This window comes from Nerophis ophidion, linkage group LG23 (genome assembly GCF_033978795.1).
Source record: "Nerophis ophidion isolate RoL-2023_Sa linkage group LG23, RoL_Noph_v1.0, whole genome shotgun sequence".
Taxonomy (NCBI): domain Eukaryota; kingdom Metazoa; phylum Chordata; class Actinopteri; order Syngnathiformes; family Syngnathidae; genus Nerophis; species Nerophis ophidion.
In genome coordinates this window covers 16670476-16694940 of record NC_084633.1, presented here as the reverse complement: position 1 = coordinate 16694940, position 24465 = coordinate 16670476, and the positions used below count along the sequence as shown (strand labels likewise).

At 40.5% G+C, this 24465-nt stretch overlaps 1 protein-coding gene across 2 annotated transcripts; it reads left to right on the top strand.

The window, feature by feature from the left end:
* Positions 1-20481, top strand: dhps (deoxyhypusine synthase). Of its 2 annotated transcripts, none has more exons than XM_061885002.1 (10): positions 1-139; positions 3952-4161; positions 10111-10272; positions 10362-10483; positions 11756-11852; positions 11945-12031; positions 13238-13343; positions 13424-13527; positions 16549-16674; positions 19285-20481. In XM_061885002.1, the coding sequence occupies exons 2-10, from the start codon at positions 3967-3969 to the stop codon at positions 19378-19380; spliced, it is 1095 nt and encodes a 364-aa protein (XP_061740986.1). In that variant the 5' UTR covers positions 1-139; positions 3952-3966; the 3' UTR covers positions 19381-20481. The 2 variants fall into 2 exon arrangements, with proteins under 2 accessions (XP_061740986.1, XP_061740987.1); XM_061885003.1 differs by lacking the exon at positions 19285-20481 and adding an exon at positions 16749-16793.
* The last annotated feature ends 3984 nt before the right edge of the window (positions 20482-24465 follow it).

The following is a 24465-nucleotide window of genomic DNA, read 5'->3' as shown; positions in this document are numbered from 1 at the left end:
AAATGTTTGGTGCTTTTCCGGATTCCACAGTGCAGCAATAAAGTGTCACACATGCCGCTGTTTCTCGGAGACCTTGTTCTTCTTCTGAAGTGAAAACTATTACATTCCTCGAGGCTTTGTTTTCCAGCGTCTTTTTAAGGTATGTGAACATTTTATCTCTAGCCGTATTGCGTTGTCTTTTTAACGTGTTTGATCGTTTTTAGCTTGTGTTTAGCTAACCTACCAACCGGAAGTTGATATTTCCTTTAATAATCAGCACTAGTTAAAGTTACACGCTTTGCAATGGTTTTTTGTTTTTTTCAGTGGCGGCACAAACCCGAAAAAAATATAAGAAATGTTGCTACGGAAACATTACAAGGATGTGTGGTTAAGCGACTCGCATATTTTTGATCTTTAACAAGAGCAAGCAATTGTTTTTATCGAACCTATAAACCGGAAGTTGATATTTCGTTCAATAATCAGTACTACCGTATTTCCAGTGAATTGCCGCCCGCCTGGGCGCTAATTAATTCAAAACCTCTTCTCACTCCTGAGCTTACCAAAGGCATGCGGTAAAAGTAAGCATGCTCTAATTATTCTAAAACCTCTTCTCACTCCGGCACTTACCAAAGGCATGCAGTAAAAAAATTGAGTGTGATGTAAGCTTGGACCTTAAATCCTACTGAATAGCTCTTAATCTTCTTTCCTTTATGCGATTTCAAATTACCGGTATTGAAATCAGCCTCCTCCATTTTGAAATATGACAGGGGAAGTGTCACTCGTGACATCACGAGTTTGACAAGGCGGTAATACTAAGCATGCGCTAATTGTTTTGTGAAGCGAGTTTGACCCGGCAGTAATTCAATTCAGGCGCATACTAGATGCCCTGCGGCAATTCAAAGAAATACGGTAGTTAAAGTTACACGCTTTGCAATGGTTCTTTGTTTTTTCAGTGGCGGCACAAACCCGAAAAAATAGAAGAAATGTTGCTACGTAAACATTACGAGGATGTGTGGTTAAGTTAGTCGCATAGTCGCATTTTTTTTTTTTGTTCAGTTTTTTGTATTTTTGGTCAGCTTTTTGTTTTTTGGGTCAGTTTTCTGGTCAGTTTTTTGTTTTTTTGGTCAGTTTTTTGTTCATTTGGTCAGTTTTTTGTTGTTTTGGTCAGTTCTTTGTATTTTTGGTCAGTTTTTTGTTTTTTTGGTCAGTTTTTTGTATTTTTGGTCAGTTCTTTGGTCAGTTTTATTTTTCTGGTCAGTTTTTTGGTCAGTTTTTGTTTATTTGGTCAGTTTTTTTTTTTTTTTGGGTCAGTTTTTTATATTTTTGGTCAGTTTTTTGTTTTTTTGGTCAGTTTTTTGTTTATTTGGTCATTTTTTTGTTTTTTTTGGTCAGTTTTTTGTTTATTTGGTCAGTTTTTTGTTTTTTTGATCAGTTTTTTGTTTTTTGTTCAGTTTTTTGTATTTTTGGTCAGTTTTTTGTTTTTTTGGTTAGTTTTCTGGTCAGTTTTTTGTTTTTTTGGTCAGTTTTTTGTATTTTGGGTCAGTTTTTTGTTTTTTTGGTCAGTTTTTTTGTATTTTTAGGGACGGCGTGGCGCAGTGGAAGAGTGGCCATGCGCAACCCGAGGGTCCCTGGTTCAAATCCCACCTAGTACCAACTTCGTCACGTCCGTTGTGTCCTCAGCAAGACACTTCACCCTTGCTCCTGATGGGTGCTGGTTGGCGCCTTGCATGGCAGCTCCCTCCATCAGTGTGTGAATGTGTGTGTGAATGGGTAAATGTGGAAGTAGTGTCAAAGCGCTTTGAGTACCTTGAAGGTAGAAAAGCGCTATACAAGTAAAACCCATTTATTTATTTATTTATTTATATTTTTGCTCTTTAACAAGAGCAAGTGATAGTTTTTAGCGAACTTAGAAACCGGAAGTTGATATTTCGTTTAATAATCATCCATCCATCCATTTTCAACCGCTTATTCCCTTTGGGGGTCGCAGGGGCCGCTGGTGCCTAGCTCAGCTACAAAGGCGGGGTACACCCTGGACAAGTCGCCACCTCATCGCAGTGTTTATAATCAGTACTAGTTAAAGTTACGCTAACCCAGGGGTGTCGAACTCAAATACAGAGTGGGCCAACATTTTAAACGGAACAAGGTTGAACAAATTAACCTTTTAATAGGGACCCAAACAAGTTTTGCATTAAATATTGAACAAGCAAAACTTATATAACTTTAGTGACATGCAAAATCCAGTTTCAAATAATAATAATAATAATTTAAAAAATTATCAATGGCATATCAAATAAAATTTAAATAAAAATGTTATGCTTTTTTTCTATTTGCAATCTTCTGAGGTAAATATCCATTTTTTTCCACAGGCTGATAAGAAATTTGAAGATAAAATAACAATAATGAATGAACCAAACATTCAAGCCTTGAAGTAGCAAGAGAAAAGGCATGAATAAAACGTTAAGTATTGGTCAGTTTGCAGGAAGTTTCCCGGAAGAGTTAGTGCTGCAATGGGTTCTGGGTATTTGTTCTGTTGTGTTACGGTGCGGATGTTCACCCGAAAAGTGTTTGTCATTCTTGTTTGGTGTGGGTTCACGGTGTGGCGCATATTTGTAACAGTGCTAAAATGGTTTATACAGCCACCCTCAGTGTGACCTGTATGGCTGTTGACCAAGTATGCCTTGCATTCACTTGTGCGTGTGTGTAAAAGCCACAAATATTATGTGACACGCTGTTAGTTTGGAGGAAAAGCGGACGTGACGACAGGTTGTAGAGAACGCTAAAGGCAGTGCCTTAAATGCACGCCCCCAATATATTTGTTCAAGTGGAAATCGGTAGAAATTCGGGAGAATGGTTGCCCCGGGAGATTTTCGGGAGGGGCACTGGACTTCGGGAGTCTACCGGGAAAATTAGGAGGGTTGGCAAGTATGAGTATTAGCGGTGAATGCGGTGTTACAGCGGCACCGACGCTGTATAACACTGGCGGGCCAGATCTAATGCTAAATTGATATTGCCTCAAGGGCCAAATTGAATTACACGGCTGGCCAGATTTGGTCCGTGGGCCAGAGTTTGACACCCATGCACTAACCCCTCTTCCACCGTGAAGCCCAATCTATAAACCGGAAGTTACTAATCCAAGTTTAAATCAATCAATCCATCAATGATTACTAAACGAAATATCAACAACCTATAAACCGGAAGTTGATATTTCGTTTAGTAATCATTGATTGATTGATTGGCTTCACGGTGGCAGAGGGGTTAGTGCGTCTGCCTCACAATACGAAGGTCCTGCAGTCCCGGGTTCAAATCCAGGCTCGGGATCTTTCTGTGTGGAGTTTGCATGTTCTCCCCGTGAATGCGTGAGTTCCCTCCGGGTACTCCGGCTTCCTCCCACCTCCAAAGACATGCACCTGGCGATAGGTTGATTGGCAACACTAAATTGGCCCTAGTGTGTGAATGTTGTCTGTCTATCTGTGTTGGCCCTGCGATGAGGTGGCGACTTGTCCAGGGTGTACCCTGCCTTCCGCCCGATTGTAGCTGAGATAGGCGCCAGCGCCCCCCGCGACCCCGAAAGGAAATAAGCGGTAGAAAATGGATGGATGATTGATTGATTGATTGAGACTTGTATTAGTAGATTGCACAGTACAGTACATACCGTACAATTGACCACTAAATGGTAACACCCCCAATAAGTTCTTCAACTTGTTTAAGTCGGGGTCCACGTTAATCAATTTGTGGTAAGCACTAGTTAGAGTTGCACGCTTTGCAATGCTTCTTTGTTTTTTCAGTGGCGGCACAAACTCGAAAAAAGAAAATAAATGTTGCTACGTAAACATTACGAGAATGTGTGGTGGCATATTTTGTGTCTTGTGCAGCCCTTTGAAACACTTGTGATTTAGGGCTATGTAAGTCAACTTTGACTGATTGATTGATTTATGTTTTTGCTCTTTGACTAACCTCCTCTCCACCTGTCAGTTTTAGGAGAAAAAAATGGCAGAACACGCCCCCTCTGTTGCCCTTGAGGCTGTTCATAAAACCACCATCGACCTGCCGGAAGACCTACCCATGATTAAAGGCTACGACTTCAACCAGGGTGTGAATCTCCAGGCTGTGTTGCGGTCATACCTCACCACAGGCTTCCAGGCCAGCAGCCTTGGCTTGGCCATCCAGGAGATCAACCGCATGGTGAGGATGCTGAAGGGAGTGGATCTGCCAAAAGACAGACCGGGGAAAAATACGGCCCGCGGCCCATTGAGACAGTGTTTTTCAACCACTAGTGTGGGAGATTATGGAGTTTCACCTATTTGGGTTAAAAATATTATTTGCAAACCAGTAATTTTAATCCTCAAATGATGTGCCTTTGTTTAGTGTCGGTGCTGTCTAGAGCTCGGCAGAGTAACCGAGTTATTCTTTTACATATCAGTAGTTGTCACCGATTCTGTTCATAACTTTTATGGACAGAATTTCTAAGCGCAGTCAAGGCATTGAGGGGTTCCGGTTTGGTGGCCGCGGGATTAGATCTCTGCTTTTTGCAGATGATGTGGTCCTGATGGCTTCATCTGGCCGGGATCTTCAGCTCTCACTGGATCGGTTCGCAGCCGAGTGTGAAGCGGCCGGAATGAGAATCAGCACCTCCAAATCCGAGTCCATGGTTCTCTCCTGGAAAAGGGTGGAATGCCATCTCCGGGTTGGGGAGGAGACCCTGCCCCAAGTGGAGGAGTTCAAGTACCTAGGAGTCTTGTTCACGAGTGAGGGAAGAGTGGATCGTGAGATCGACAGGCGGATCGGTGCGGTGTCTTCAGTAATGCGGACGTTGTACCGATCCGTTGTGGTGAAGAAGGAGCTGAGCCGGAAGGCAAAGCTCTCAATTTACCGGTCGATCTACGTTCCCATCCTCACCTATGGTCATGAGCTTTGGGTCATGACCGAAAGGATAAGATCACGGGTACAAGCGGCCGAAATGAGTTTCCTCCGCCGTGTGGCGGGGCTCTCCCTTAGAGATAGGGTGAGAAGTTCTGCCATCCGGGAGGAACTCAAAGTAAAGCCGCTGCTCCTCCACATCGAGAGGAGCCAGATGAGGTGGTTCGGGCATCTGGTCAGGATGCCACCCGAACGCCTCCCTAGGGAGGTGTTTAGGGCACGTCCAACCGGTAGGAGGCCACGGGGAAGACCCAGGACACGTTTGGAAGACTATGTCTCCCGGCTGGCCTGGGAACGCCTCGGGATCCCCCGGGAAGAGCTAGACGAAGGGGCTGGGGAGAGGGTAGTCTGGGCTTCCCTGCTTAGGCTGCTGCCCCCGCGACCCGACCTCGGATAAGCGGAAGAAGATGGATGGATGGATGGATGGATGGATATCAGTAGCTGGCAGCCGGTAGCTAATTGCTTTGTAGATGTTGGGAACATGTCGTGTGAGACGACGATGGTTTGTCGTGATCACAATATGCAAGCGACAGCGGGAGGCAGTGTGCAGGTAAAAAGGTATCTAATGCTTAAAGGCCTACTGAAACCCACTACTACTGAACACACAGACTGATGAAATATTAACATTGCAACACATGCCAATACGGCCGGTTTAGTGTACTAAATTGCAATTTTAAATTTCCCGCGGTTTTCTTGTCGAAAACGTCGCGGAATGATGACGTGTACGCGTGACGTCACGGACTGTCAGGAAGTATCAGCCTGCACAAGTTACGGCTAAAAGTCGTCTCTTTTTATCGCATAATTACACAGTAATTTGGACATCTGTGTTGCTGAATCTTTTCAATTTGTTCTATTAATAATTGAGACTATAAAGAACAATGCTGTTGGTGGAAAGTGGTGTGTTGCAGCTGTCTTTAGCAGCGAGACACAGCCGGTGTTTCTTTGTTTTTAACACAGAGCGGTCAAGTGAACATGTTTCTCTACGTCAACCAGCATATTTTTAGATGGGAAAATTGTGATGTATATCTTACCGGAGACATCATTGGATTATTCGTCCTCCTGCAGTAGCTGTTTAAAAGGCAGCTGTGCGCTTGGCTCCTCGGCTTCTCACTGAGACACTGCGTGTTCACCGCAGCCATCCGACCTCGAGGTATGTCTTTACAATCTCACCAAAACACTATTAAAACAATAAGCAGTTAAGGGATCTTCCAGAATTATCCTAGTAAATGTGTCTAATTACATCTGAAACGCTCACACAGCCGCCGACCGGAGCCGTAGCTTTTTATTTCATTTTATTATTAATTTTTTTTCTAGTCCTTCGCTATCAATATCATCATTCACAAATCTTTCATCCTCGCTCAAATTAATGGGGAAATTCTTGTTTTCTCAGTCCGAATTGCTCTTGCTGCTGGAGGCTCCCATTAAAAACAATGAGAATGTGAGGAGCCCTCACCCTTGTGACGTCATCGTCTGCGACTTCCGGTAAAGGCGAGGCTTTTTTATCAGCACCAAAACTTGCAAACTTTATCGTCAATGTTCTCTACTAAATCCTTTCAGCAAAAATATGGCAATATCGCGAAATGATCAAGTATGACACATAGAATGGACCTGCTATCCCCGTTTAAATAAAAAAATCTCATTTCAGTAGGCCTTTAAACCTAAAATAAACAAAAAGTAAGTACCTGCAAGAAAAGGCTTTGAAGCTTACCGATGGCTATCCAGAACAAAATTAAAACTGAACTGGCTACAAAGTAAACAAAAACAGTATGCTGGACAACAGCAAACACTTACAGCGTGTGAAACAGAGACGGCATCCACAAAGTACATCCTAATATGAAATGACAATCAACAACGTCCACACAAAAAAAGATAGCAACAACTTCAGTATTCTTGATTGCTAAAACAAAGCATGTGCGGGAAATAACACTCAAAGGAAGACCTGAAACTGCTGCAGGCAAATACCAACAAAACAGGAAAAGCAACCAAAATTGGAGCACAAAACATGAACTAAAACACTACACACAGGAAAACAGCAGAAAAGTCAAAGTAAGTCATGGGGTGATGTGACAGGTGGTGACAGTACACCTACTTTGAGACAAGAGCTATAGTGATGCATGCTTGGTTATGGTTTAAAGTCATATCCAACAACTGTCAAATCCGATGTCTTTCGCTCAAAAGTGTTGAAAAAATTGCATTAAGATTTTCAATCCGGCCCGCTGGACGTTCTACAAACCACGTTTCCATATGAGTTGGGAAATTGTGTTAGATGTAAATATAAACGTAATACAATGATTTGCAAATCATTTTTAACCCGTATTCAGTTGAAAATGCTACAAAGACAACATATTTGATGTTCAAACTGATAAAAATGTTTTTTTGCAATTTATCATTAACTTTAGAATTTGATGCCAGCAACACGTGACAAAGAAGTTGGGAAAGGTGGCAATAAATAATGATGAAGTTGAGGAATGCTCATCAAACACTTATTTGGAACATCCCACAGGTGTGCAGGCTAATTGGGAACAGGTGGGTGCCATGATTGGGTATAAAAACAGCTTCCATGAAATCCTAAGTAATTCACAAACAAGGATGGGGTGAGGGTCACCACTTTGTAAGCAAATTTTCGAACAGTTTTATAACAACATTTCGCAACGAGCTATTGCAAGCAATTTAGGGATTTTACCATCTACAGTCTGTAAAATCATCAAAAAGTTCAGAGAATCTGGAGAAATCACTGCACGTAAGCGATGATATTACGGACTTTTGATATCTCAGGCAGTACTGCATCAAAAACCGACATCGGTGTGTAAAGGATATCACCACATGGGCTCAGGAACACTTCATAAAACCACTGTCAGTAACTACAGTTGGTCGCTACATCTGTAAGTGCAAGTTAAAACTCTACTATGCAAAGCAAAACCCATTTATCAACGATATCCTGAAACGCCGCCGGCTTGGCTGGGCCTGAGCTCATCTAAGATGGACTGATGTAAAGTGGAAAGGTGTTCTGTGGTCTGATGAGTCCACATTTCAAATTATATTTGGAAACAGAGGACGTGGTGTCCTCCAGAACAAAGAGGAAAATAACCATTCGGATTGTTATAGGCGCAAAGTTCAAAAGCCAGCATCTGTGATGGTATGGGCGTGCATTAGTGCCCAAGGCATGGGTAACTTACACATCTGTGAAGGCACCATTAATGCTGAAAGGTCCATACAGGTTTTGGAGAAACATGTTGTCATCTAAGCAACGTTATCAAGGACGCCCCTGCTTATTTCAGCAAGACAGGTGTTACAACAGCGTGACTTCGTAAAAAAAGACTGCGTGTACTTTCCTGGCCCGCCTGCAGTCCAGACCTGTCTCCCATCGAAAATGTGTGGCGCATTATGAAACGTAAAATACGACAGCGGAAACCCCGGACTGTTGAACGACTGAAGCTCTACATAAAACAAGAATGGGAAAGAATTCCACTTTCAAAGCTTCAACAATTAGTTTCCTCAGTTCCCAAACGTTTATTGAGTGTTGTTAAAAGAAAAGGTGATGTAACACAGTGGTGAACATGTCCTTTCCCAACTACTTTGGCACGTGTTTCAGCCATGAAATTCTAAGTTAATTATTTGCAAAAAAAAAAAAAGTTTGAGTTTGAACATCAAATATCTTGTTGTCTTTGTAGTGCATTCAATTGAATATGGGTTGAAAAGGATTTGCAAATCATTGTATTCCGTTTATATTTACATCTAAAACAATTTCCCAACTCATGTGGAAACGGGGTTTGTACATAATTTTTTTTAGACCTCTAACATCCAAACTGTAGCCGCCATTATGATGTGCAGTGCTGCTTATAAATGACTAAGTCTTGAACCATAGAAAGTACACTATATTGCTAGAAGTATTTGGCCACCCATCCAAATGATCTGAATCAGGTGTCCTAATCACTTGGCCCGGCCACAAGTGCAGCAGGAATTGTGGTTCGGGGTTGTTTTTCAGGAGTTGGGCTTTGCCCCTTGGTTCCAGTGAAAGGAACTTTTGAATGCTCCAATATACCAAAACATTTTGGACAATTCCATGCTCCCATCCTTGTAGGAACAGTTTGGAGCGGGCCCCTTCCTCTTCCAACATGACTGTGCACAAAGCAAGATCCATAAAGGCGTGGATGACAAAGTCTGGTGTGGATTAACTTGACTGGCCTGCACAGAGTCCTGACCTGAACCCGATTGAACACCTTTGGGATGAATTAGAACGGAGACTTAGAGCCAGGTCTTCTCGACCAACATCAGTGTGTGACCGCACTTTTGGAAGAATGGTGGAAAATTCCTTTAAACACACACTGCAACCTTGTGGACAGCCTTCCCAGAAGAGTTGAAGCTGTAATAGCTGCAAAAGGTGGACCCACATTATATTAAGCCCTACGGGTTAGGAATGGGATGGCACTTGAAGTTCATATGTGAGTCGAGGCAGGTGGCCAAATACTTTTGGCAATATAGTGTATTTCAATGGGTGAAATCTGCGCTTTTGGGTGTTTTTGGAGTTATTACGGTGATTTACGTCACAGCAGCCCAGACCAGGAACAAACCAGCATGGGCGGGGTTTGTTTTCAGACCAGCCAGCCCGAAACACGTGTGTCAGTAACAGACGCGGAAGCAGATTTTTACAATAAAGTTCTGCATAAAAGTGATAATAAATCATATTCTAGGTGTTTATTACCCTTTGCATTCATATTTTGCCGTTTGTTACATTTTTGTAGTTTTACTTGATTGTAAAAGATGTCTATGGAGGAGCTGGTCTGAGAAGTAAAAGAGGAGCGATGTTCATATGTTGTTATTATTCAGTGTTTTATTGTTCATGTTTAACATTGTATATCCCACTTTCTTTATTTTAATGTACATTTTGGGTGTCCCATTCAAGAAAAAAATTTAAAAATCCATTCCGTTTTTTTTTAGGTGGTCCGTCATAACATTTTCTAGAACTCTATCGGACATTGTGACTTTTGGTATTGGTGTTCCTGGAAAAAAAAAAAGGAACCCAAACACATACTGACACTACATCAGATTATTACAGCTTAATGTGTATATATCATTTATACACACATACACATTGGCCGCCCAGATAAATTTTTTTTTTTCTTTCAATGTAGCCCCCGAGTCTAAATATTTGCCCAGCTCTGCTATAACCAGACCAATAGGTGTCAATGTTGTCAATTGTCAATGGATTTTCAGATCGAGAAGCGCCTCGAACCAGTTCCAGCCGAAGAAAACGAATGTAAAGCGTCTGGCGATGCGCCTCGCCGTCCAGGTTGCACCATATTCCTGGGATACACTTCAAACCTCATCAGCTCTGGAATCAGGGAGAGCATCCGATACCTGGCAGAGCACAAAATGGTACGTCAGCTAATGTAACTAGCATTTGTCCGTTGACACATTTTAAAAATAAAGTATCTTGTAACTTGTTTTTTTGGCCTTTTGGATAGGTGGATGTGATGGTGACCACAGCAGGTGGCATTGAGGAGGACTTTATCAAGTGTCTGGCTCACACCTACTTAGGAGATTTCAGCCTACCTGGCAAAGAGCTTCGCTTGAGAGGTATCAACAGGTGAGCAGGGTTAAGTGAAAAAATTATTTCATTATTAATCACTGTTGTGATGAAATGAGAGCTGAGCCAGAAGGCGAAGCTCTCGGTCTACCGAGCCATCTACATTCCTATTCTCACCTATGGTCATGAAGTGTGGGTCATGACCGAAATAATAAAATTGCAGATATAAGCAGCCGAAATGAGTTTCCTCAGATGGGTGGCTGGTATTTTTCATAGTGATAGGCTGCAAAATTCAGCTCATACGCTTGGAAAGGAGCCAGTTTAGGTTGTTCGGGCATCTCGTGCGGATGCCTCACGAGCGTCTCCCTAGGGAGGTCCTCGTTGCGCGTCCCACTGGGAGGAGACCCCGAATAGGCCAGGGATCAGATGGGGGGATTACATCTCCTCTCTGGCCTGGGATAAAAAAAATAATAAAGTGGACACCCATTTCTGTAAGCAAAAATTTAACTTCGATATTTAACATCTTAAAGTGCATTTTTTTTTCCTTGTCGGTAAAACTTTGTCTTTTTTTGTTGTCATTACGTGATCATGTCATTCTCGCTCGTTCGTCCCTGTTGATGGGCTCATATTGCCCTTCTAATTTTAAGCTAAAATATTTCTACAACAGGAAATTTGATTTTGTAATTATATTTTTTTTCCCCTTCCCATGGGCGAGTCGTGAGGCTCTCTATCAGGGCTTTCTTGTGTTGCACTCTGCCTTCCGAGACAAAGTACGTGGATAATTGAAAACAGGTCTCACTGGTTGAAGTTATTTGTGGGTTCTTCCGAGGATGTTGTAGTCGTAATGATTTGTGCAGTCCTTTGAGACATTTGTGATTTGGGGCTATATAAATTAACATTGATTGATGATTGATTGATTGATTTCTACGCACTTGGGTGGTGAGAGCAATGCACAGAGTGAGATCTTCTCCCTGTTTGAAGCGAGCGATTATTATACGCGAAGCTCCACAATCCTGATTGGTGAACATGCCTGTCAGTCAAATGCCTGTGACGGCAGAGAAAGAAAAACCCTCAGCCTCTTGCCGTTTAGTTATCGCACTAATGAAAACCTCAATGTCGATTCGATGTCGATTAATCGCCCAGCCTTATCGAACAGAGTAATTATTGGCACTGTAGTCACATCCCAATGTTTTAGGCATTTAAAGAGTTCTGCATCGGTCTAAAAGACAATCTAAGACATAAACAGAACTGAATACAACATTGTGCTTTGGCGTTATGACAAAGGTAAATGTCCGTAATGTGTCAAACTCTCTTCCATGCTCTTTCTTGAAGGACTGGCAACCTCCTCGTGCCAAATGATAACTACTGTAAATTTGAAGACTGGCTTATGCCCATATTGGACCAGATGTTGTTGGAGCAGAACACAGAGGTGAGGATACTTACAGTAATTACATAACTCGTTGAACTATTTACGTACTACTAACTTAATCTGTGATTAAATTAATTGAAATGACATTACAGGGCACACTTTGGACACCTTCTAAAATGATCCACCGCCTTGGCAAGGAGATCAATAATAAGGACTCTGTCTACTACTGGGCATACAAGGTCAGTCTCCTGGTATTTTTGAAGACTACCGTAAATGTTCCAATTGACGCTTCTATTCAATTAACCTTGAGGGGGTCGGGGGGTATATAGTGTAGTGTCCCGGAAAAGTTAGTGCTGCAAGGGGTTTTGGGTATTTGTTCTGTCGTGTTCGGTGTGGATGTTCTACCGAAATGTGTTTGTCGTTCTTGTTTGGGGTGGGTTCACAGTGTGGCGCATATTTGTAGCAGTGTTAAAGTTGTTTATACGGCCACCCTCAGTGTGACATGTACAGTATGGCTGTTGACTTGCATTCACTTGTGTGTGTGAAAAGCCGTTAATATGATGTGATTGGGCCGGCACGTAAAGGCATTGCCTTGTAAGGGTTTATTGGCGCTCTGTACTTCTCCCTAAGTCCATGTACCACTCCGTACAGCGTCGTTTTAAAAAGTCATAAATTTTACTTTTTGAAACCGATACCGATAATTTCCGATATTACATTTTATAGCATTTATCAGCCAATAATATCGGACTGCCGATATTAATCGAACATCTTTAGTCAAAAACATTGGCTTTACATGACTTACATACTCTTTAAAACTGGTCTTCAACAGGGGGTCCACAGAGGTACTGAGAACCCCTCTTATTTCATTTTATATATATATATATGTATATGACTTATATGTATTATTATTATTTAGTTCATGGCAGTCATACAGGATGCAGTGTGAAGCTTGTATGGTTGGCTTTGATATACTTGACAAATATAATGTGAGACATGATGGTGAGACAGACAGATGTACATATTTTCTTCAGAAAGGTACCTTAAGTTGTTATTTTTATTATTCTTTTTTAATAATGCTATTTAAGATAACATGATTGCCTTATGAGTTAATTTATGTATTCTAGCTATAAGACCTTATTGACACTAAAGCTCTGCTTAAATCGCTGTCTATGAACAGAACCCATTCATAACCCGAGGACTATAACTAAGTACCTTTAGGACCAGTTTGATTTAAAACACAATTTATGCCATCTCTATTTTAGTTTGGGTGTCTTTGGCCTGGACAACATTGAGAACCCTTTATCTAGACCACGAGAAAGTTTGTTAACTTTAGATTGGAATAACCCCAGGTGCTTTTAACGATACTTTCTGTCTCTTCAAACACAGAAGAAAGCACTGCTCATTTTAACGGGTGATCTTTGTATTTTGTTGTTGTTTGAGTTTAGAACAACATCCCAGTGTTCAGTCCCGCGCTGACAGACGGCTCACTGGGTGACATGTTATACTTCCACTCCTTTAAGAACCCCGGCCTTGTCCTGGACATTGTGGAAGGTAAATGTCCACATATACATATACAATCTTTCTGTTAGCAATTGAGGAACTTCTCTAAATGTGTGCCTGTTCTTTTGTAGATATTCGCAAATTGAATACCCAGGCGGTGCATGCTCACAAAACTGGAATGATCATCCTGGGTGGCGGCTTGGTCAAGCATCATATAGCCAACGCCAATCTCATGGTAACTAATGTCTTTTCCTCTCAAACAAAGAAGTAGAATGAAAACAATATGAAATGTATTTACAAACAAATAATCCTAATAATAATAATACTCACTTTTGATTGACACATTAATTTGGCCCAAATGAGGACAATGGAGACAAAACATGATGTGTTTTAACAAATTGAAAAAGGTCACTGTTGGATGTGTGCGTCCATCATATGTGGCCTACTGCATCGACTTCTTGTTCAGAACTCAGCAGGCTATGCCGATGTACTTTTTCTTCTTGTGTGCATAAAAGCTTGCACCATGCTGCTTTTTTAACCTTTTGGTAAGTCGATGCTTGAGCCAATGTGCATCAGTTTGCGGTACTTACAGATCACCTCTTTCTACTGCCACTAGACCAGTGGTCCCCATACCCAATCTCGGGCATTATAGTTATTTAATGCTATTTGTTATGAACAAAACCCAAATCAGTGAAATTGGCACTTTGTGTCATTTGTAAATAAAAACAGAATATAATGATTTTCAAATCGTTTTCAACTTATATTCAATTCAATAGACTGCATAGGCAAGATATGTAATGTTCAAACTGAGAAACGCAATTTCTTTTGAAAATAATAATTAACTTAGAATTTAATGGCAGCAACACATTGCAAAAAAGTTGACACACGGGCATTTTTACCACTGTTACATGGCCTTTCCTTTTAACAACACTCAGTAAAAGTTTGGGAACTTAAGAGACAAGTCTTTGAAACTTTTCAGGTGGAATTATTTCTCGTTCTTGCTGGATGTACAGCTTAAGTTGTTCAACAGTCCAAGGTCTTGGTTGTGGTATTTTAGGCTTCATAATGCACCACACATTTTCAATTGGAGACAGGTCTGGACTACAGGCAGGCCAGTCTAGGACCCACACTCTTTTACTATGAAGCCACGCTTTTGTAACAGGTGGCTTGGCATTGTCTTGCTGAAATAAGCAGGGGCGTCCATGATAACGTTGCTTGGATGACAACATATGTTGCTCCAAAACCTGTATGTACCTTTCAGCATTAATGGTGCCTTCACAGATGTGTAAGTTACCCATGCCTTGGGCACTAATACACCTCCATACCATCACAGATGCTGGCCTTTGAACTTTACGCCTATAACAATCCGGATGGTTTGTTTCTTTTTTGTTACAAGGGACACGACGTCCACAGTTTCCAAAAACAATTTGAAATGTGGACTCGTCAGACCACAGAACACTTTTACACTTTGCATCAGTCCTTCTTAAATGAGCTCGTCGGGCCCTGTGAAGCCGGCAGTGTTTCTGGATGTTGTTACTAAATGGCTCTGGCTTTGCATTGTAGAGTTTTTACTTGCACTTGTATTGTAGCGACAAACTGTAGTTACTGACAGTGGTTTTCTGAAGCGTTCCTGAGCCTGTGTGGTGATATCCTTTACACACTGATGTCGGTTTTTGATGCAGCATCCACCTGAGGGATCGATGTTCCGTGATATCATCGCTTACTTGCAGTGATTTATCCAGATTCTCTGAACCTTTTGATGACATTACCGACTGAAGACGGTGAAATCCCTAAATTCCCTGCAATAGCTGGTTGAGAAATGTTCTTCTACAATTTTCTCATGCATTTGTTCACAAATTGGTGACCCTCGCCCCATCCTTGTTTGTGAATGACTGAGCATTTCATGGAAGCTGCTTTTTTACCCAATCATGGCACCCACCTGTTCCCAGTTAGCCTGTTCACCTGTAGGATGTTCCAAATAAGTGTTTGATGAGCATTCCTCAACTTTCTCAGACTTTTTTGCAACTTGCGCCGGCTTTTCTGAAACATGTTGCAGGCATCAAATTCCAATTGAGCTAATATTTGCAAAAAAATAATGTTTTCCAGTTCGAACGTTAAGTATCTTGTATTTGCAGTCTATTCAATTGAATATAAATTGAAAAGGAATTGCAAATCATGGCATTCTGTCTTTATTTACCATTTACACAACATGCCAACTTCACTGGTTTTAGTTTTTTTACAAAGGGGTCTTTTTGATCTTACAAAAAGTAAAAAATGACAAAAGGAGAGGATCCGGGCTAAAACGGCCAGGAGAAGACGGTGAAACACAAAACAATATCACTAGAGGAAGCCAGCGACCCGATAAAAAGTAAAAAACAAAAACAAAAGGAGACCACAAGAGAAAAACAGGAGGACTGAGCACTCAAATACAGAAACTAACAAGGTGGAAAAAAAGCACAGGAATAAACTCAACAAGCTGGAAGAACTTGAAGCCAGCTGAATAGGCATAGAGTACAAGTAGGGACTATGTGGAAAGCTCCCACACCAAACAGGTGTGTGAGGGGGGACTAAAATGGTGGAAGTAATTTGGCTACAGCTGTGCTCGTCGCTCCAGCCTTCCCTTGGCAACTGAAACAGAAAAAGGCACAGGGGAGAGGCTACGCCAGCAGGAGGCAGCAAAACACAGATACTTTATGTAACAGAACACTGGTTGGAGCATTTCTTAATGTGGGCTTTATACTTTTGCTGCAAAGTATGCATTGAATATTAACGGACAGTAAGCATGTAGACCAATCCAGCGTAAGGAAGTTCACGTTAATGCAAACAATGGTAAAGCTTACATTTTCAGCAATCAAGTAAGCCCAACTTTTTTGCAAAATTGGTATGCATTTACATAAAATTAAATGTAGTTAAATATGTTAAGGTTTTAATTTTTTTTATACAGCCCGGTGAGTCTGGACTTTTTCCACTTGTTAACCATGACCTGCAAAGATACACACACAATGCTTATGAGATTTGTCATTTTGATTATTCAGGTACAGTATATCAACACAAAAAAACAAAACAAATGGTTTGTAATGAATATATTTAAAAAAAAATTGAAATTCTGACGAGGTAGTTTATAAACACCTCTTGACAGTTTTCAGAATCTATGCACTGTATTAAAACTGTCAAACATGGACAACAAAATTTTCTATGACACATTCTATAAATCACCTTTTCAAAGATATAACTCTTTTTATTATTTTTTTTCCAGAGAAATGGTGCCGATTATAGTGTGTATGTCAACACGGGCCAGGAGTTTGACGGCTCTGACTCTGGTGCTCGACCCGACGAGGCCGTGTCTTGGGGCAAGATAAGAGCCGATGCCAAACCTGTGAAGGTACCACTGTTGATCCTGACAACATTAATGCTGTCGGTCTCTCGCTTAAATGTACCGTATTTTCCGGACCATAGGCCGCACCAGATTATAAGGCGGACTGCTGATGAATGGTCTATTTTCAATCTTTTTATCATATATAAGGTGCACCAGATTATAGGGCGCATCAAAGGAGTCATATTAATAAAACATTTTTATGAATTGACAACACTTTGGTCAAAATGTTGAGTAGATGATGTTTTACAGATCATCTTCAAGCTGCTTTCTGACAGTCGCTTCCAGATGTGCCGTTTTGTGGGTGGTGTTAATTACGCGGCTCACCTTCGGCAGCGTCTTCTCCCCATCTTTTGTTGTTGTAGCGGTGTAGCGTGCAAGGACGGGAGTGGAAGAAGTGTCAAAAGATGGAGCTAACTGTTTTAATGACATTCAGACTTTACTTTACTCAATAAGGGAGCAGCATGTCCTCACCTGGAAACAACACTGAAAATGTGTCCCATGAAAACCGTCCGACCGGACCTCTCTAATTACTAAAGTTCCTTGGGTGAATAATGTGAACTCACTACACCGGTATGTTTTAGCGCTTTCATGGCGAGTACACTGACCGGTGTAAGTAAGAACTTTACACTACTTTATGTTAGAAATGGCAGCAGCGGAGGATGAATGTCGCATAAAAAGAAGAAGCTTGACGACGCCGTCTCCATGGACTACAAAGGCGGAAGCGTGCAAATTTTCAGGATTTATGCAGATCCCAAATACAGATCAGCAGGTACCAGAAGGTATGAAAAGTTCCCTTTGCATAATATTGCGAAACAAAACTCCAGATAATTGTCTTACCTTATACACACACCATAAAAATACTCTTATGTTTATTGCGCCTACAATCCATCAAGCGGTGCGGCTTCATAACTTACCAAAGTCGTAAATAAAAAATGTTGATAAATTGTGTAATGTTAGATATTTTCAATGGACTATATAAAATGTTGGTGTTGTTTACTTGAGTCATATTGTCATCGTAGTGCAGTCAACATGTATCTCTTACGTTTAACTGCCATCTACTGGTCACACTTATCATTACACCATGTACCAAATAAAATTGCTTCGAGGTTGGTAAGCAAAACTAGAAGTAGACCGTACATTAGGCGCACCGGGCTATAAGGCGCAATGTCGAGTTTTGAGGGGAAAAAAAAGATTTTAAGTGAGCCTTATAGTCCAGAAAATACGGTACTCCACATTCTGCTTTGCCATTTATTCACTAATGTGTACTAAAAGCTGTTTTTTTTAGAGAATATAGTACAGTTGAACTTCACTCCCCGCCACTTTAAGAGCTAAGCTGGACAGTGGCTTGGCAGCCTGGGCTTTTGGCCTACTTTCTATCGCTGTTTATCCCCCTGTAGTACACGGTTCCGACCCCTGGATGGCAGCAGGGCAGGACGAAATGATATATAAACAAAATAGCTAGAATTTTGCCTTGAAACTGTTTTTATTTTTTCTCAGTTTTTATTTTTGTCATGCTGCTGCGCCTTCTGGGCTTCACGGTGGAAGAGGGGTTAGTGCGTCTGCCTCACAATACGAAGGTCCTGCAGTCCCGGGTTCAAATCCAGGCTCGGGATCTTTCTGTGTGGAGTTTGCATGTTCTCCCCGTGAATGCGTGGGTTCCCTCCATGTACTCTGGCTTCTTCCCACTTCCAAAGACATGCACCTGGGGATAGGTTGATTGGCAACACTAAATTGGCCCTAGTGTGTGAATGTGAGTGTGAATGTTGTCTGTCTATCTGTGTTGGCCCTGTGATGAGGTGGCGACTTGTCCAGGGTGTACCCCGCCTTCCGCCCAATTGTAGCTGAGATAGGCGCCAGCGACCCCAAAAGGGAATAAGCGGTAGAAAATGGATGGATGGATGCTGCGCCTTCTCTGAAGTCACCTGCCTCACCCCTATTACATCACTGTTAGGTAGCCCTTGAAAGTACAAGGTTATCCATGGTATAAAATGTTCTTTGGAGATTCTTTTTAATTTTGGAAATTGTTCTACCAATTGTTTCAGACCAATTGTACACAAGTCAATATGCAAAATAACTGAATAGCGTTAGTACTGGCATCGGTATGCAATGCATTAATTTGGCCTGCAGAGGGCGTCAAATGTACAAACGACAACCAAACATAGGGTTACTTTGCTGTGGAAGATTGGAATAAAAATCCATCCATCCATTTCCTACCGCTTATTCCCTTTTTGGGGTCGCTGGCGCCTATCTCAGCTACAATCGGGCGGAAGGCGGGGTACACCCTGGACAAGTCGCCATCTCATCGCAGGGCCAACACAGATAGACAGACAACATTCACACACTAGGGCCAATTTAGTGTTGCCAATCAACCTATCCCCAGGTGCATGTGTTTGGAAGTGGGAGGAAGCCGGAGTACCCGGAGGGAACCCACACATTCATGGGGAGAACATGCAAACTCCACACAGAAAGATCCCGAGCCTGGATTTGAACCCAGGACTGCAGGACCTTCGTATTGTGAGGCAGACGCACTAACCCCTCTTCCACCGTGAAGCCCTGGAATAAAAGTGTTTAATCTAATTATGTTATGTAAGTGTCATTTTGTTGTGTATTTTCCAGGTGTACGCTGATGCCTCCTTGGTGTTCCCTCTGATTGTGGCCGAGACCTTTGCGCTCCATGCTGACAAGCTGACCGCCGGCAGGAAAACGGAGTGAATGGACCGTTAGGAAGGGACTTTCTTATTAAAGACACCCGTCAAAGACTTTCCTCCTGCTTAAGGCCAGGTAAACCTTTCACTACCGCAGGATTCCTGCGCTGCCATGTAGAAACGAGACCATGTGGTGTTGCTTAGCTGGACGCGGACAATATTTTCTTGTTAGAACAAGTAGCTTTACTCTTATTAAGATGGCAGAAAAAACAAAATCATATTCTGCAGCACGCATCAAAGGCGCTTGGGAATGTGGCAACTCATTTTTAAGTTTTTAAACCTCCGTGGGTACTTTTCTGTGTTATCTAAACCATAAAATCACATGCAAAATTGTTTTATTTTTCGGTCATGGTTGAAAAGTAAATTGGCCCAATTCAGAAGACGTCATGAGTCATGCATGCAATTCTTTATTTCACACAACTTCAAATAGTATTTTAGGTTTTTATAGTCTTGATGGTCTTGAGTAGTTAATGGGAATATACAACAACTATTTACCTAATTATTATAAATTGTTGTGGAGGAATTTCCTAAGGGGTTGGAAGGAAAACAACTTTTATTTTATCAATCAAACAAATTTTACTTATACAGCCCTTAATCAGGGCTGTTGGTGGGGCTACGGATTTATTTTATTCACTTTTAATGTTAAGGCATTTATTTATATATTGCATGACTCATGAGAAAATATTTAGCAGCATCTATACTTTTGACTTTGGATTTAAGTGTTGGACAAATTCTGCCATTTTTCAACCTCTTATCCATTTTTTTCTTTTGGGATTTCAATCACAAGAAATCATTAAAAACTTTGTTTCAACAAAACGGGGGCGACTCACTCAGCTGGAATTCACAACTTGGAGCACCTATATTCACTTTGAATGTTTACATTTTCAGCCCCCAGACATAATACAGCTACTCTGAACTCCTTTTCCTCTCTCTTGTTCTTTGCAAACAACCACATAATCAAGTCATGGTAATGATGACATTTCCCATTGTGATAAATCAGTCTGCTGTTGTGGCAGTTATATTTCCTGTCTCTAATCACGTTTCCCGTATCCTCATGTTGTTTTCATAACCTACTTATAGTTTCACTTTACTTTATAAAAGTGTATTTTTTTTAAAATAAGGGCGGATTAAATGCTACGTTTACCAAAAACCTAATTTTCCACAATCCTGTGGTGAATGTTCTTTAGCTTTTTTTGGAAACGAGGAGTGGAATAGGAACTACGACACAGTCAACTTTCCCAAAACCTGAGCCCTAGAGTAAATGCGGCACACACGCACAATTTGGGTGTTTCTTTCCCACACACAACGGCTTTTCCAGTCAAGCCATTTCATATGGATTGAGTGCACATTTTTTCCCAATGCAGTGATGCTAGGTCAGATATGTTTAGCAATGGAATATAAATACATTAGGGAAGGTCAGAATTGCTTTGGAATCTCTCTTTGGGACAATATTCACATTGGGGCGGCAGGCTCAGAGGGGCCGTCTTGTAACTGGACAGTTACTGGTTAGATCCCGGTCTGGCGAGGTCATGTTGAGGTGTCCTTAAACAAGACCCAGAACCCCAACTGCTTCTGATGGGTGGCTAGCACCTCGCATGGTTGCTTTCGCCATCATTATTCCACAGTTTTGAGAAGGTGCCAATAATTTTGTCCAATCCTTTTCTGGAGTTCTGTGTAAAATAATATCAGATTTGGCTTTTTGTTCTTTTTGTTTTTGTGTTGTTCCAGTGCAAAAAAAGAAAATAAACATCGAATACCAAAGCATTTGTAATTTCATAAATTTTATGGGAGAAATTGTGCATTGACTGACGTAAATGCAAGGATGCCAATCTTTTTGGCCATGACTGTACTTAATAGTGTGAATTTTCTTTATCATGTTTATTAAGTTTATTTTTGATCGTATGAGGAAATAAAATAGCAATGGCTACGTTAGAATATATAATTAAACGGCGTACAATTAACGAAAAATGATGATACTTGTAGAGAATGTGGGGCTTGGTTTCATTCGCAATCTTACATCTTGCAGACAGGCTTTAAAAACAGTTTATGAATGTGTTTTTGTTTTTGTTTTATACCAAATAGCTATTCCTATATATTTATATATATATATATATATATATTTGTACAGCAAGTTGTTTTTTAACATCTTTAATGTAAAACATGCATTCTTTAACTTTACACTCTACATGTATTTAAAGCTCAGCTAAATTATCTCACCTCTCCAGCGTCTCCCTCTCTGCTGTTTGTCTTATCAGTGTGTATGTAACGCCCATCCCCCTCGCTATATGCCGCCACTCAGTCGCAACATCCTGTAATTGACAGCTGACTAATCAAGTGCTGATGTAACAGGAAACGGCGGCTCCCGACCGACACATCACTACTGCGGGCTGGAAATGCTAATGCAATGTGCGTTTGAGCGTTTTAACCTTTGAGTCGACCCTATTTTAAAACTACGTTAAAAACGGACACGCTCAAAAAAATTGTTATGAGTAAGTCATACATGTGTGTATATTAGGGCTGCGGTCTTTGGGTGTACCACGATTCAATTCAATATCGACAGAGGTGGGTAGAGTAGCCAGAAATTGTACTGTTACTTTAGAGATTTATTCCTCAAGTAAAAGTAAGGAGTAGTCACCCAAATATTTACTTGAGTAAAAGTAAGAAGTATGTTGTGAAAAAACTACTGAAGTACTGAGTAACTGATGAGTAACCTGATTACGGCAACAAATAATGCATAAAAATAGCAAAGAGCAAATTCAGAACCAGGAATATCTCTTAAGCAACTAAAACAATAATATATATTACATAATAGTAAATTAAAATAAAAAAATGGCATATTGAGCCACAATAACTTAACAGTACCATAGGCTCAGTAGGCATTCATTGATTTGATTGATTAAAACTTGTATTAGTAGATTGCACAGTACAGTACGTATTCCGTACAACTGACCACTAAATGGTAACACCCCAATAAGTTTTTCAACGTTTATCAATTACTTAATAAATGACCAAGTTGAGGTGCCCATCCATCCATCCATTTCCTACCGCTTATTCCCTTTCGGGGTCGCGGGGGGCGCTGGCGCCTATCTCAGCTACAATCGGGCGGAAGGCGGGGTACACCCTGGACAAGTCGCCACCTCATCGCAGGGCCAACACAGATAGACAGACAACATTCACACACTAGGGCCAATTTAGTGTTGCCAATCAACCTGTCATTAACCACCTCAAGTTGAGGTGATCTACCTCATATATACATATACATACACACACATATCATATATATATATATATATATATATATATATATATATATAAATATATACATACATTTATATATACAGTATATAATTTATATTTATTTATTTTGCCGTTTTTGTTCACATGTTGAAGGTGTTTTAATGAATATACATGCATGTTTAACATATAGATTCCTATCTTTCATGAAGACAAGAATATAAGTTGGTGTATTACCTGATTCTGATGACTTGCATAGATTGGAATCAGACGTCCACGTTTTCAAATGGAGGAGAAAAAAAGTACCTCTTTTCTGTCTAATACCACATGAAAGTCGTTGGTTTTTGGCATCTGTCCAGCTTCCATATTCGTTTTTATACACTTTTACAAGAAATACATTTGCGGCAAACTCTGTAGCTTGCTAGCTTGTTTGCGCTGGCTTTCGGAGACTCTTATTTCGTTAACGCAGGCACGATGGAGCGGCGCTTTTATTGTGAAGACAAGAACTGTGTGATCAGTCTTTAGGCTTTTGACGGGAAGTATGGTTGAAATAAAAAGTGTCTTTTTTCCTTTACACTTTTGATTGATTGATTGAAACTTGTATTAGTAGATTGCACAGTACAGTACATATTCCATACAATTTACCACTAAATGGTAACACCCGAATAAGTTTGTCAACATGTTTAAGTCGGGTTTTACGTATCACGGTCATGTGGCCGCCTGGCTCTGTTTGATTGGTCCAACGTCACCAGTGACTGCATTTGATTGGTGAAACGCAGGCATGCGCAGATTCTACTTTGAAGCTCTGTCATTAACCAAAACAAACATTAATAGATCGATAAAACAAAAGTAGCGAGTAGCGAGCTTAATGTAGATAAATGGAACGGAGTAAAAGTAGCGTTTCTTCTCTATAAATATACTCAAGTAAAAGTAAAAGTACGTAGCATAAAAACTACTCGTAGAAGTACAATTTATCCCAGAAGTTACTCAAGTAAATGTAACGGAGTAAATGTAGCGCGTTACTACCCACCTCTGAATATCGATACTTGGGGTCGCGATTCGATTATATATCGATTTTGTTTTCGATTCAACGCGATTCTCGATTCAAAAACGATATTTTTCTTATTCAAAACGATTCTGTATTCATTCAATACATAAGATTTCAGCAGGATCTACCCCAGTCTGCTGACATGCTAGCAGAGTAGTAGATTTTTTTTTAAAAAGCTTTTATAATTGTAAAGAACAATGTTTTATCAACTGATTGCAATGATGTAAATTTGTTTTAACTATTAAAAGAACCAAAAATACGACTTATCTTTGTGAAAACATTGGACACAGTGTGTTGTCAAACTTATGAGATGCGATGCAAGTGTAAGCCACTGTGACACTATTGTTCTTTTTTTAAATTTATATTAATGTCTAATGATAATGTCAATGAGGGATTTTTAATCACTGCTATGCTGAAATGATAACTAATATTGATACTGTTGTTGATAATATTCATTTTTGTTTTACTACTTTTGGTTTGTTCTGTGTCATGTTTGTCTCCTCAATTGCTCTGTTTATTGCAGTTCTGAGTGTTGCTGGGTCAGGTTTGGTTTTGGAATTGGATTGCATTGTTATGGTATTGCTGTGTATTGTTTTGTTGGATTGATAAAAAAAAAAAATCTATTTAAAAAAAATTAGAATCTATTCTTAATCGTACAACGTGAGAATCGCGATTTGTATTCGAATTGATTTTTTCCCACACCCCTAATGTGTATATATATGTGTATATATGTATGTGTGTGTGTATATATATATATATAATGTGTATATATGTGTGTGTATATGTATATGTGTGTGTATATATATATAT